The sequence below is a fragment of the Phocoena phocoena genome, chromosome 1 (assembly GCF_963924675.1).
Source record: "Phocoena phocoena chromosome 1, mPhoPho1.1, whole genome shotgun sequence".
NCBI lineage: Eukaryota > Metazoa > Chordata > Mammalia > Artiodactyla > Phocoenidae > Phocoena > Phocoena phocoena.
In genome coordinates this window covers 68,441,087-68,457,089 of record NC_089219.1, presented here as the reverse complement: position 1 = coordinate 68,457,089, position 16,003 = coordinate 68,441,087, and the positions used below count along the sequence as shown (strand labels likewise).

The 16,003-nt window shown below is 42.8% G+C and overlaps 1 protein-coding gene across 1 annotated transcript in view; it reads right to left on the bottom strand.

The window, feature by feature from the left end:
* Nucleotides 1–16,003, bottom strand: part of GIPC2 (GIPC PDZ domain containing family member 2) — an 87,269-nt gene that overhangs the window by 32,403 nt on the left and 38,863 nt on the right. Inside the window, exon 3 of the mRNA XM_065890472.1 lies at nucleotides 15,241–15,421. Coding sequence (XP_065746544.1) covers nucleotides 15,241–15,421 — 181 coding nt within the window. The remainder of the gene's footprint in view (nucleotides 1–15,240; nucleotides 15,422–16,003) is intronic.

Below are 16,003 nucleotides of genomic sequence, written 5' to 3'. Positions count from 1 at the left end.
GAGCTGAGATTAAGGGCGTGCAGGCCCTGCTCAACCCTAATCTTGTCACAGACCCTCACCTTTGAACCACTGTTATAAAACCCTCATCAAATCCTCCCGGGTTGGGACACATCATTTTTCAAGGCAGAAGCCCAGTGTGTCTCCCTTTGCCTGGCAAAGTAATAAAGCTATCCTTTTCTACTTCACCCAGAACTCTGTCTCCAAGATTTGATTCGGCACCTGTGTACAGAGAGGCCGACCTCTCGGTAACACTACCTATATAGGATGTTGTCTTAAGCATTCAAATGGCTGCCGTATGAAAGGTGCTTTGCCCCGTGGTCTGGCTCATACACAGAAAGCTGCTACTGCTGTTGGATTTGCTTCTGCTAACACGGTCCACACTGGACAGCCAGCCATCTGCTCATCCCATGCTCTCCCCAACAAAACCATTTGCACTGGTTTTCCCAGGATGAGAAACATGCAGAAGTCTCTCTTCGAATGTTCAGAAAACTGTCACTTCAAATACAAAGGTCTCCTTTTTATTCTATCTTCTATAGAACTGTGATTTTTTTCCCCCTTCCATTTACAGGGGAGTAGAAACAACAGATGACCCATTACCCTACTCAGATTGGCCAAAGTGGCTGAGTTTAAGCCCAGCTCCTCGGGGTGGGGGGGCGGGGGCACTCAGCAGTGGGGGCCCTCCAGTGTCCATCTCATTGGACCTCTGACCCCCATTCAAAACGTCCTGTTAGAGTTACATGACACCGTGTGGGCAAGAGGGCAGACACATCAACATTCCAACCTGGAAACTTAGAGTCCCCTCCCCTAACTACCCATGTAGGTGAACTAAGCTACTTCACCAAATTCACTAATCCATTTCTATAATTTCCACCTCTGGAGTTAGATAGCATCAAAAATGGTGGCCAGGGCTTCCCTGGTGGCGCAGTGGTTGAGAGTCCGCCTGCCGATGCAGGGGACACGGGTTCGTGCCCCGGTCCGGGAAGATCCCCCATGCCGCGGAGCGGCTGGGGCCGTGAGCCATGGCCGCTGAGCCTGCGCGTCTGGAGCCTGTGCTCCGCAACGGGAGGGGCCACAACAGTGAGAGGCCCGCGTAAAAAAAAAAATGGTGGCCATATGGCAACTCAGGCAGGACTGTGCAGGATGTGTATACCAATGACTTTCAGCACTGCAGGCCCAGAAATGCTTTCTTCCAGTGTTTCCAGAACTGACCTGAGTCTTAGGGATTGACTCACACTAACCAAATTCACAAGAACAGACGTCATACATCAATGTATTAATCATAGGGAGGGATGGTATCAAAGGTCCAAGTGGGCTCCCATGCTTCATTCTCATGAACCCAAAACCTCCTGGGGAAAATGTCCAAGCAGAAACCCAGCCATGAAGGCCTAAGACAGCAAGGCTACGTGGGAAAAGGGGAAGGGATCATGCTCCAGACCATGAGTTCCAAGACTCCAAAAGCAAGGAGTGGAGAGTTGATGTTTTAGAGTCCCTCCCAACTGGGTGACTCTCAGTTGACCACGCCTCTACCCCTCTTGGGAATAATTCACTTGAAACTTTCTTCCCATTGGGTACCTGAGAAGTTTAGTGTGCATGGATGATACCAGAGAAAAGGACTTGGGCACAAAGGATAATTCTCACAGCTCAAGGCTGCAAACAGGTAGTTCAGTGACATATGGTCCACAGACATGTTTGTGAAGTGTGCAACGTTTTCAGATTTTTTAAATTAGTTGCCAACTTTTAAAAGTTGGGTGATTTCTCATCAAAATTCAAATTTTAAGTTTCTCTTGGAGGCTGACACATGCCTACAAAACAATAATAATTAGGGTCGACAACTTTACTTTGGGGTTTGCAGCTCTCTGCCGTCATTTTCAGACAATCTCTCAAGGTATAGAATTTCTCACTACATATGGCTATAAAGCGTTATATGCTGTTTCATACACTAGTGTTATTCTTAGACTGCAGTCTTATTTCAAAGGAATAAATATACACACATACATCTACACTATAATTCATCTAGGGGCAAAAACATAGATCATCTGGGAAAATTAAAGGTAACTTTTTTAACTGATCATTTAATATGTCCCAGGTACTAGAAATTCTTGATAAGTTCTTTTATTTAATCTTCACAACACTATTACAAGGTAGGTATTACTCTAATTTTACAACTAAACTTACAGCTGAGGCTTGGAGAAGTAAGATGATTTCATCAAGGTCATAGACAACGGGTAAGAGGTAGAGCTGGGCTACCCCAGAGCCACTGCCTGATTTTATATTCTATTAAAGATTATGAGTTGCCATTGGTAACAGACATTAGTTGGCTGTCTTCTCAGTACCCAGTGGTCATGAGGATCACTGTGGTTCAGGGGAAGCTGATTGCTCCCAGCTTCAGGGATGGGACACACAAATGGGCCAAGCTAACTGATCCCCTTCATCACAGTGATTGTTTCAGAGGTAGACATGGGAACAAAGGTAAGTCAGAAAAAAATCTAAGGACTTTTGCTAGAAATTCTGAGGCAAGGACACTCTCTTTTTCTGTTCTATGTAAATAAGGAAGCACATGGTCCCAGCCATTGCTGATCACCATCTTGGGATACGTTAAGGATATATGGATGATGAAGCTGATGCCTCAGGCAGAAGAGCAGAAAGGAAGGGCAAGAAACAGGGTCCTGATCACATTGTACGGGCCCTACAATAGAGCTTTGCTAATGCCGACATCACTCACGGACGGTTGATTTATAAGCTTCCCTTTTCTGCATTAGCCAGGGTAATAAGATTTTCCACTGTTTCCAAGTGAAAGATACCTCACAGATACAGAATTGTGTCTAAGCAATGAAGCAAAGAGAGACCTTCCAATGCTTGGACATACATAAATGACACTGTCCATAAACAGCTGGTGTGCTCACTTCCCTACCTCGACCCCCAACACTCCCTCCCTCCCTCCCTCCCTCTCTCCCCCCACCCCTCTCTCAGAGTAGCTGACATAAAACCTAGCTTTGCCCCAGAATTTCAAACTTTATTCATTCCCTTTTTCTATGTCTCCTTCCTCTCTCCAACATTCTTCAGACTTCTTCAGAATAGCTATGCTGTTTTTTTTGTTTTGATCGAGCTGGTAGGGTGCTGGGGCGGATACGAAGGAAAAGGAGATAAGTGGATGCCACATACACAAGGTGGCTATCGGATCAAAAGGGCTGGCAACACATGACCCAATCCACCCAAAAAAAAAGGCTACACAAAGTTGCTCTTAACTGTTCCTTTAATGAGACTGAACAGTGTAAGACAAGTGTCAGAAGGGAAATAACTATGCCCAAAATCATCTTGTTCTCTAGGTAAGAGTGTCATTTGAGAAAAACTCAACCCTATTTTCATAACTCCCTGAAATCACAGGCAAAAGTTAACGTGCATCTCTGGGATAATTTTACTCCAGAGGGGACTGTGTCACCAAAAATACTACAAACCTCGGGACTCTAACACGAGGAAGTTAAAAGGATGGCTAAAGTATTTTTATCCTTTTATACTTATTTTATTCCATAGTATGATTTTATGGGAATTCAAAAATCAAGAATTGTTCACTTTTATTCGTGGTTTATTACACATATTTTTCCTCCACCTTTTAAAAAGTTTAGTAGTTACAAAAACAATCCTGCCAGGCTTCCCTGGTGGCACAGTGGTTAAGAATCCGCCTGCCAATGCAGGAGACAAGGGTTCGGGCCCTGCTCAGGGAAGATCCCACATGCCGCGGAGCAACTAAGCCCGTGCGCCACAACTACTCAGCCTGCGCTCTAGAGCCCGTGAGCCACAACTACTGAAGCCCGCGCGCCTAGAGTCCATGCTCCACAACAAGAGAAGCCACCCAATGAGAAGCCCGAGCACCGCAACAAAGAGTAGCCGACGCTCTCCGCAGCTAGGGAAAGCCCGCGCGCAGCAACAAAGACCCAAGGCAGCCAAAAATAAACATAAATAAATAAATTAAATTAAATGTCTAGTTCATATTAAAAAAAACCACAGGGGGCTTCCCTGGTGGCGCAGTGGTTGGGAGTCCTCCTGCCGATGAGGGGGACGCGGGTTCGTGACCCGGTCCGGGAGGATCCCGCGTGCCACGGAGCGGCTGGGCCCGTGAGCCATGGCCGCTGGGCCTGCGCGTCCGGAGCCTGTGCTCCGCAACAGGAGAGGCCGCAACAGTGAGAGGCCCGCGTAACGCAAAAAAAAAACAAAAAACAAAAAACACAATCCTGTCCATTTAAAAAGTTGATACAATGTAATCTACCACATTTCTAACATGGAACCATTTAAGATAATGTTAAAGAAAGCTGTTTAAAATAAGTATGATCATACAGTTAAAAATTATAAAGCTACTAAAAGTGGAATGATTCCATTTCTCTACTTCCTAGACTAGGAATGCTAGACTTTTTTTTAAATAATTGTTTTCTGGTTATAAAAGTTAATATTTTCTATTTAAAAGGTGAGAAACACAAGAAACCTAAAGAAACAAGTCATTCATAAACACACCACCAGAGATAACTGTTAACATTTCAATATACATATACTGCAAGTCACTTCTTCTACATGTAAAGATAGTTTTTTACAAAAAACGGGATATTACTGTACATTGTTTTGTAATCTGTCTTTTCACTTAATATATCAAGCATTTTCCCATACACAAAGGGAACTGTTTATCTGCTTACATTTTTCTGAAGGCATACTCTGACAGTTTTGAGTATAATTTGTCAGATCCATTGTCTTACAATTACATGACACTTCCCATTATACAATGGGAAGAATGTGTATTATTAGAAATGTGTATTATTAGAAAAAGAGCAATTAGACCAATAAGTTATATTATCTTCACACTGTTCTACCATATTAAGGAAGCCACTTCCATGTTAGCACCAGTTTTGACCCCTTCATCCCACATGGCTATTTTAATTATCAAGCTTACAGACAGCTGAGAACTATTATCTACCTTCCACTCATGGTTGTTATTAATTCCAAAGGCTCCTTAAACATTGTAGTTCTAAGAGAAATCAATCACGGTTTAGGGTAAGTGACACGGGAAATACAGATTACAGAGCTTTCAGTATTATAGATCATAATAATTTTACCTTTCTTAGATTGAAAACATTTAATAAGCATTTAATAAGTTTTCCCTTAGAGAGAGTTTATAGCTAGAGTAGAAAAGAGTGAATATTTAGCCTAGGTCTTTATCCAGCTGAGCCTTTACACTGAAAACACATTTATCGGTTACACCCAGCATTCATCTAACACATCTGCCACACCCCACAAAAGAGAACTTGGCTCTTCATTTATCTTCTTCCATAGTATTTTTGTGGTAAATGCCAAACCAATGTCTAGCTAGATATAAGAAAGGCAGAACAAACTCTATGACATGAAAAGATGATTAAGTGGCATGTTCTAGCCCCGAAAGTTGTCACTGTGAGTGCTTTAAACCTTTGCCAAAAAAATACATGAGAGTGCCACTGTCACATAAAATGCAATACATCTAAAATTAAACTTCTCTCCCTTTCTCCCAAACCATTACTACATCCAATGGCCCCATTTCCAATGATCACTTTTATCACAGGCTCCAACGATAGAAACCTGGGGTTACATTTGCTTCTTCCAAACCTTCTCTCTCCCTCTTTTAGCTAAAGTGCATCAACCCATCTCTAACCTCTAGTTGTGCCTCTGCAGTATTACTCAGGCTTTCTTCTTTCATGCAAATTCCCACTGCTGCCTCCAATCCCAGCCCTTATTATTTCCTCCTGGACTACTGCAGCAGCTTCTGACGTGGTTTCTCCTCCAATCAAATACAGCCAACATTCCTCCTCCGGGCTTAACTCCCCAAAGTCTATTTCATCATTTCATTCTTCAGTTCTAATATCTCCATGATTCCCTATTATCCTCTCCGACAAGCTCAGGTTCCCCACCTAGTTTTCAGAGGTCTTCTTAACATGGCCTGGAGCTGTTTTTGCAGCCTGATTTGCTGCAGTCCCTCCAAGACTCTTTTCCACAGGAAACCCTCCTTCCTTGTCTGTACTTCCCCTGCCATCCTGCAAGGCCAAGTTCAAGTGCAATCTTCTTCAGGAATCTTTCTCACCTACTCATATCTTTCCCCTCTTTAAACACCCATGTAAATGTCTGTAGTGGATTTAAATTTTTGCTCCACAGTTTTGGAGAAAAGAAATGTCAGGTTGAATCTGACTGGGAGCCCCTCACCCCACAGGTTTGGTGAGAAACTGAGTCTTGGTTTTTGCTTTGGGAGTCTCCCCTTCTTGGGATCCAGAGGGCTGATATGGTGCTCAGTCCAACATAGATCCTACTCTGAAGCTTGACCTCCAAGTCAGTGTGTCCAAGCCCAGGGCACAGGGGCTCTTTCACCTCAGATGGCAAGGTCACAGCTCTCACAGCCCTGATATCCCTTTGCAACTCTATCAGGAGGCCTATCACTTCTCATGGGGAGTTACGTGGGAATGGGACAACTGGTCCTTGATACTGGTGGGACATGCTATATAAGCCATCTGTCCCATGGCTTATCACTTTGGGAAAATTCCTTCGCAATCTTACCACTGCTCCCAGCCTCCCTCTCAGCTTCAGGACCCTTCTCCGTCATGGACAAATCAGCTCTCAGCTGAACTGCCCTTCGTTTAAATCTGCATTACAGCACATATCATATGGTTTGCATTATAGTCTAAGAGGCAGTAACACATACTGTTAAGCGCAGAAGCCTCAGGAGCAAACAGGAATGGAGTAATATGACCTCAGGGAGGTATTCAACTGCCCAAAGCCTCAGTTTACTTATCTAGAAAACCTTCATAGGAATGACACAAGGATTGCATCAGGCCAGAATAGAAGTCCTAGTAGCAACGACTTACATTTATGCAGCACTGTGTGCAAGCACTACTCCAAGTGCTTTACCTACATTAACACATTCAATCCCCACAACACTTTATGGATAAGTAAACAGGCATAGAAGGGAGGGAGTAAGTAGTCCAAGATCACATAGGAAGTAAGCAGCAGAGGTAGGAATTCAACCCAAGCAGTGTGGCCCAGAATCTATGCCTTTAACCGTTATACCATATTGCTTCTAATAAGCAATTGCTTTAAATGGTAGCTATTACGGCTATTGATAAACTACCTGATTCTTTTTTTTGGGGGGGGGCGGGGGTTCGCGGGCCTCTCACTGTTGTGGCCTCTCCCGTTGCGGAGCACAGGCTCCGGATGCACAGGCTCAGCGGCTAGGCCGTGGGATCTTCCCAGACCGGGGCACGAACCCGTGTCCCCTGCATGGGCAGGTGAACTCTCAACCACTACGCCACCAGGGAAGCCCAAACTACCTGATTCTTAATATATCTGCCTCCTTATGTAAATTGCAAGCTCCTTGAGGACAGTAAACAGGCTGACTCATCCATAACAGCTGTTAGGGGCTGGCTCTGGAGGCTCACTGCAGGGGTTAGAAGCCTACCTCCCACGGTCACTAGCTAACTCTAAAATCTTGGACAGATTGCTTAACTTTTTAGAATGGCTGTAAGTATTAAATTATTTCCGACTTAGAAAGTACTTAGAAAAGTGAATGGCAGCTGTGACAATGACATACTGATATAGTTCATTATTTGATACGAGATGTGATTTACCATCTGTCTTTCCAGGATCCAGAAGAGTGCCAGAGTTCTCAACAAATATTTGCTAATCACCAACTCACCCACATTGTTTGTCTTGCTTCATGTGGGGTTCATCCTGTTTCTAAAATTACTCCTTAAAGAAAGGGCTACACCTTCAAGATAGTATCAGCAGTAATAATAGCAGCTAACTTCCACCATAGACTTATATGCACCAGGGACTGTTCTGATTGTTTTTGTGTTTAATCATTTAATCCTCACAACGGCCCAATGTGGTCGATATTATTATCTTTACTTTTTGTGTGAGGAAACCAAAGCACAGAAAGGTTAATTCACCCAATGTCACATTAACACACAGCCCATATGTGGCAGAGTCTATATACTTAACACTTTGTTGTCCCTTTTGTAACTTTTTTCATATTCCACAGGATATTTAGTAGAATTCAGTATATATAAAAGTACCGGACTTCCCTGGTGGCACAGTGGTTAAGAATCCACCTGCCAATGCAGGGGACACGGGTTCGAACCCTGGTCCGCGAAGATCCCACATGCCACGGAGCAACTAAGCCCGTGCGCCACAGCTATTGAGCCTGTGCTCTAAGCCTGTGCGCCACAACTACTGAAGCCCAAGAGCCTAGAGCCCGTGCTCCACAACGAGGGAAGCCACCGCAATGAGAAGCCCGCGCACCGCAACAAAGAGTAGCCCCCGCTCGCCGCAACTAGAGAAAGCCCAGGCGCAGTAACGAAGACCCAACGCAGCCAAAAATAATTAATTAAGAAACAAAAAAAAAAAAGTACCAAAAGCACTGTTGCTTGAAAAATGTTCACTCGAAATAGCATGAATAGTAGAGAGTATTTTTTAAATATTTGAAGTGTCTATCTAAGAAGTCATAATACTTAAAAGCCAAAGTTTCTCTTAATAGCAAATAGACTTAGTCTTTGAAAATGAGCACATCAGTTAAGCTGAATCACGAAGATGAGGTACAAGTTTTCCAGCTGTGAATGACTCAAGGGAATCGGACGTACTTCACATACTGAACATCCTATTCTGATGGGCACATAGCACAGAAATGAAGTCTCTAAAAGAAGACATAGCCCAGAGATCTGTAACAAAATCTAACCCCAAAACAAAGACTATCGATGCTTTAGGAGGCCAACATTCTTTCAACTCTTTTTCTGTTTTCAAAACACTTTACTGATACATTTCATACCTCCTTCCACAAACCTCTTTCCATAAAGTGGAACAATTACAAATTAAAGAAATTCTCCAGGATAAGTTAAGTAGAGACTCATCTAAATAAAATTGAATCAAGGCCTCATAACATTTAATAATTAAAAGGCCTCGTGAGAAAACAAACCAGTTGAACTAGTCTGATCCTTCAGCCAGTTAAATGGAAGAATGAATTTTCACAGCCCTGGGAAAATCTAGGTTTACAGGGCAAACTCTGAAGGGTTGAGCTCATTGTGGAGACATGTTCCTTTTCACTGGCTAAAGAGAAAAGGAAGTGAGCCATGCCCTAAAAAAATTACCACTAGAGACATTCCAGCCGATACTTGATAAGAACTGGGAAGGCTGCCATCAACTCATGGCTAGAAGATGGAAAATTTGGATTGGAATGCAGCTGACCAGGAGAAACCATGTTAGGTATGAATAAGATTTCCCATTAAATTACAAGTTTTCAACAAGGGGGTCATTTAAACCAGACGCTTTCAAATGTTTTTGTTTTCTGTGTTTTTTTTTGCTGTGACACAGTGAGAAATATATATAATACATTATATCACGACATATATTATATATCTGAGACACCCATATGCATACACGGAAACATTGAAACTGAAACAATGCTTACCCTTACTAGGCACAAAGCACTATGAAATTTTCAGTTCTATTCTACTTTGTGCTCCGAACACACTAGTTGAGACCTACTGGCTGAAAAACAGCTATTTAAACCAGCAGAGGAGATTCTGAGGGTATGTTTTATAATAGCGTTTATTCCTCCCTCAGAGTCCCATAGCCAACTTAGGAAAGCTGCGATGGCGCGTCTGCTCTTGGGACAAGTGACTTGTTCCTTGAGTGCTTGGGTAAAGGCCACCCAGAAGCTGGCTCTTCCAAGTCCAGCCATTCCTCACTGTGCGGACTCCTCTTTCTATCCCTTGAATGCTGGGGTTCCCCCAGGGCTCTGTTTTTGGCCTTTTTCTCTTATTACTCTGAGTAACTTGATCTACTTCCATGGCTTCAAGTTACTCAGAAATCCAATTCCCTAGGCCCCAATTCTAAATGCCCATCTACATCTAACGTATTTCCAACTGAACTGTCCCACAGATCTCAAACTCTTAAGGCCCAAAATTGTACTGTAAGTACAATCTCTCTTCCCTGTCTCCTCACCCAAATCTTTCTTTTCCAGTTTTCCTCCTCTCAAGGAATAGCACCACACACAATCCACAAATCTGTGGATCATCATTTGCAATTTCTTTTCCTATACCTCAACATCCAATGCGTTACCAATTTTACCTTCTTAATATTCCGTGGTATGCAGGTAAATGTTTAACAGTCACCTTTCCAGGTTAAAAAAAAAAAAAGCCCTGACTTGCAGCACTTCTCTATTTCTGTGACGCAAATACCACACCAGAGCCAATTTCAAGCAACCGACTTGATGCCACTGAACATGGAATTGAAAAGAGATGGGCACTAATGGCTCCAGCACACCACCATCTAATCCTCAGAACCATTTCTTATCTCCGTGCCTACTGGCACTGTCTCCGGATTTCATCTTGCTTCTCCTCAACACAATAGAGTCTTTATTGACTTCCTGACCTTTTACTCATACCCTACCTCTCCGACATGGTCTCCAAAATACCTCTCTAAAATCCAGGTCTCATTATGCTTCTCCCCGGCCTAAACCCCTTCAGTGGTTCTCCACTGTCCACTCTTTATCTGTATACATAAGGCCCTTGATAATTTGGTGCCCACTGACTCTTGGGCTTTGTCTCTTGCCACACCATAACCTATAACCTCTATTCCAATCACACCCACATACATCATATTCTAAGATATATGATACTGCTTCATGCTTCTGCACCTTTGTTTATTTTATTCCTACTCCCTAGGACAACCTTCCCTGATTCGTTCCTTGAGTAAGCCTCTTAGGATTCAGCTCAAACTCCTTCTCCAGGAAGCTTTTTCTAAACTCCTTGGTTGGTTTGATGTATCCCACTTTTAGACCTCCAGTACATTCTATCACCTCTAACACCCTTTAGTGAAATTTTTTCATATCCATCTCTTCTCACTAGACATGAGTTTTGTTTTTTTTCTTTTCTTCTTTTTTTTTTTTTTTTTTGGCTCCGTTGGGTCTTTGCTGCTGCGCGGGCTTTCTCTAGTTGCAGCGAGCGGGGGCTACTCTTCGTTGCAGTGTGCAGGCTTCTCATTGTGGTGGCTTCTCTTGCTGCAGAGCACAGGCCTCAGTAGTTGTGGCATGCGGGCTTCAGTAGTTGTGGCTTGCAGGCTCTAGAGGGCAAGCTCAGTAGTTGTGGCACACAGGCTTAGTTGCTCCGCGGCATGTGGGATCTTCCCGGACCAGGGATTGAACCCGTGTCCCCTGCACTGGCAGGCGGACTCTTAACCACTGTGCCACCAGGGAAGTCCCTAGACATGCAGTTCTTGAAGGCAAGAACTGGATCTTATTTATGGAATACCAAGTATGTAGTATGGTGATGGGACACAGTAGTTTCTTGGTGAACAGTGACTCTTATCCCAACAACTAGCACCCTAAGACCAGTATATACTAATTACTCAAATATTCATTGAACGAAAACATATTGGTAAGTTCTTGCCATCTGCCCAAGGCCAAAGGACTGCTAAGACACCCAACCTATACCTTCTGTATTGTCAGGAAGTCCAAGATCTACTGCCATAGTCAAAGAACTTGCAGTATATTTTCTTTTTTTGCTTCTTGGCCTCTGTATTAGTTTCCTGGGGCTGCCATAACAAAGGACCACATGGCTTAAACAACAAAAACTTATTTTCCTACAGTTATGGGGGCTAGACGTCTGTTACCAGGGTTACTTTCTTCTGAGGGCTCTCTCCTTGGCTTGCAGTTGGCTGTCTTCATGTTCACAAGGCATTCGCCTCCTACATGTCTCCATGTCCAATTTTTCTCTTCTTGTAAATACATCAGTCATATTGGACCAGGGGGCCACCCTAATGACCTCATTTTAACTTAGTTACCTCTTTGAAGATCCTATCTCCAAATATTGTCACATTTTGAGGTACTGGAGATTAGGACTTCAACATACAAATTTTAGGGGGACACAATTCAGTCCATAACAGCTTCCTACTAGACTGTGAGCTTCTCAAGAGGCAGGAGCTATAACTTAGTCTTTCTTTCTTAGTATCTGCTAGGCATAGCAGAGTACCTGGAACACAGCAAATTCTCAAATTATTTGTGGGATACATAAATGAAGGACCTTCAAGGAGTGTAGTCCCAATCTATGGAGTGAGGTCCCTTCCAAATTTGGTGGCCAGCACCAAGAAGAATATGGCTTTAGCCTTTCCCTGAAAGAAAGTTAGATACTGTCATGGTCTCCAGATAGCCCACTGCCAAACAGCCATCTATATAGCACCCAAAACTTAGTAGAATAATAAAATCCTTAAGACTAGACACCCAAAGCCAGTTGACAATACCCTCCTCCCTCCAGACTCATTCTGATACACCAGACTGACAGCATCATGCATGGATAGAGTCAGATTCAAAGTCAAGAGAAAACAAACACTTCTCTACCTAAAGAACAAGATGTAAAAGCTTAGAGAAATGGTTAAATGGACATCTGCCTTTTCCTACCCAAAAGGAAACGTCCTCCCCTTCACTGTTCTGTGTGATTTTGGTGGGCCTGTCAATTATGTAGTCTGCCTTCCCCACTATCAAGACAGACACATGACCTAATAAGTACCCCCCTCCCAGGAATTTGAATCCTAAGTGGGGTAACATGAACACAGGAAATAACTGGAGGGAGTCAATTAAACCAGTACCATGAAGAGTTCCTTGTTCACACATCCCTGAAACAGCCTCAGTTCCTACCTTTCCAAGACTTGATTGAACTTTCTTTGTTTCTGAGACCTACTTGATAGTCTTTCCCAAAAATGTCTTTTCCTTAAATTAGATAGTGCTTATTCTGTAGCTCTCAAAGAATCTTGACACATATAGTGGCCCCTAGAAGTGGAGTGTGGATAGTGGTGGATGTAAAATATGGAAATAAAACAGGCAGTACGGATTCCCTTATCAGCGGTTAAGAAGTTGTATTCATCATACCTGCTATGCCAGCACAAAGCAGCCAACTACATTATTCCCTCCTATATTTTGGGACACAGTCCACATGCCTCCCCAGGCTAAATCTTTGGGAAGCTGACAGGAAAATCTCAAGATACTGGAGTGTGTGGCTACTTCTGACAGCTTTTGGTTAAGTCCAAGAAATGACTTAGGCTATCTTGGCTGAAGCTACATGAATGCAAAGAAGAGAATTCTGCCTCATGTAGACTGGCCCTTTCTCCTGGTAGGAATCCATGATGACAGAGTCAGATCATGAAGGACTTTAAATTTGAATCAATGAAAATGCTAGAAAAACACAGGAAGGAAGGAAACATAGCAAAAGATAAGATTGGGATGGAGAGAATGGGGCCAAGACTGGTCCCCCAAGTACCTCCTGATATATATTCCCTCCCTGGCAAAAGAGCTAAGTGCTGGAATAAGGCCACAGGGTAAGGAACAAGCTAGCATTGCCTTTATCCTAGAGTCAAAAAGATAGGCACCAAAATTAAGGGCTGAAGGGTGGAAAGAGAAGCAAGGCCTACTTCTAAGAGAAATCCCCGGACTAGGGCCCAGAGGCAAACCTTGATCTACAGAGTGAAAAATGCATATAGACCAGCAGGTGTTACATTGAGTTAAGCTGCCATTGAAACCATAGAAAATAAAAACTTGTCACTGCCCCAAAATCAATCTCCAGGTATCCTAACTCATACCACCAGAATGTGAGCTGCCTGAAATAATATACCCCCATTAGGAAAATCCTTTTCAAATTTGTCCATGGAATTCATATGAAGCAAAAGAGCAGGTTCAGCCATCGCAGACACATAAGGCAGTGAAGTACACCAACCGTCCATACATGTATCTCAAATATTGAAGGAAAAAAATCTAATCATGGAGCAATAATAGCTAAATACAATGACCTCTGTAACATCCAAGACTATTACCAACCTAACGTCCAAGTTAAGGTGTACCAGCAACTTTCTACAAAAAAACACAGGGACCACACAATTTATATGCAGACAAGGAAAAACAGGAAGAGATCGACTCTGGAAAACAGATTCTATGGTAGAAATAAATGTAGAAAGAAATTATATTTCTTGAGCTGTACTAAGAGAATAATTTTGATTTACAAACAGTCTAAATCAGATACTGTTTATCTGAAACTGCCTACATCCTATCAGTTTATATGCTGTGATACCTGGGAAGTTGGTTACCAAATAAAGCCATTTCAAAAGGGGTTGCTGGATAGAACTCTGCGTGATGGCCCACCTTCCTCTGTGGGAAGTGAGCTCAGATGCTGTGATGTACCATGTGGAACCATGGTATCTGCGGCAGTGGTTCCTAGAATGGTCCCTCCAGGAGCACTACTGGCATAAGGCATCCTTTTCTCACATCTTCTTGGAACTCTGTCACCTACAAGCAATACCACCTGCACTGCATTTCTAGTAAATGGCACAGAATCGCTCGGAAGCAGAGAAAGTGTTTCAATTTCGTATGGCTAGGATCTGCCCCTTACTTGCTTAGGGTGGGGAAATGTAATTGCCCAGACCCACTGCATTCACTCATCATTGTCATTAACTGCCCTGAGAAAAGCCATTAGAGACAAACTATAAGGAATATTTATGTTTTGTGAGCAAAGGAAAGAACTAAGGTGGGTGGAGTCACAGATGAGCAAGGGCGGGCTGAGAATGATTCTGCTGAAGGTATTTTAACACCGATGAACACTAGGCCATCATTTGGCTTATTAAAATAGTTCTGGGTAGTGAGAGAGAAGCTGGCACATTTTCCTGTAGATGAGATAGCCCTAGGTGTTTGAACAGCAGTTGGAACACAGCTGCCATGGCTAAAACCAAGCAAGTACAGATGTCACACCAAAGTAGAAGCAATCTCATACCATTCCACACTGCCAAGTTTAAAATGCCAATGGAGGAAAAGTATTGAAGGAAGTCTTTAAAATAGACCAAATAACTACTTTAAATACCAATTCTGTGTGTAACTAAAATTTTTGCTGTTGAGGTCCATGAGTGACAGACACCACCGTTTAGAGAGCTCAGTCAAAAATCTCCCTGCTCGGCAAGATGAACGCAATACAAGGTGCTGTTCTTCGAGCTTGGAGCAAATTGAGTCACTATACATGACACTTTATAACTCCAAAATGTCTTTTTAAGAAAATGTCCTTCTAGGTAATCTTTTTCTCCTTCAATGGTTGTTTTCCTTATAAGTAGAGCTTATCTATCACTTCCTATGTTCTTAACTGATATACAAAAGCACATGGCACCATATCGCAGTACTCATTTCCCCGAGAAAGATAAACCAAACCGACTTACCAAAGGCCTTCTTAGGTTCTATTAACTTCAAGGTAAAGAGTTCCTCTTTTTTTAATTCCTTTAACTTCTTAGCAACATCAAAGTGACGCCACCCAAGGATAGTTTCTCCATTGATGGCTTCAATGTGATCCCCCACACAGATTGTTTTAACTGAGTCAACTATGCTGCCATCTTTAATTCTCTGAAAGAAAATGAAGGGTAATACTTAATATAAAATAGCACTGTGTAACATGACTTATCATGCTCTTGAGACATTACATACAATACACTGACACATCAACAAGGCAGTTTAGTGTTCAGTTAAAGACAGAAGCCCAAACAACAAAGACAACCATCCTACTCCCAACCATTCTCCTTTATCATTCAGAATTCAGCTTCCATCACAGTCACCACCTCCTCTGAGTAGCTTTTCCTGACACCTCCCAGCCCACTCCAAGACTAGGTAAGGTGCCACTCTCATGTAGTACTTTCTGCTACATAAGTTGAGCTCTAAGCTAGATACTTTACATTCGCCATCTCAATTAATTTTAACAAACTTTATGAGAGTCTCATGTCTCGATCAGAAGATCAAGGAATTTGCCAAGTTCAACAAACCATCCTGCAATTGTTCATTTATCTCTCAGTCTCCACTACTGAACTGTAATATCCTTGGGGACAGAGATGGTCTTCTTCACCACTGCCCTGTGCCTAGCACAACATCTGCACAGAAAAGCCCCTCCATAAATGATTGTTGAATCATTTCAACATGAGGCCTGTTACATCA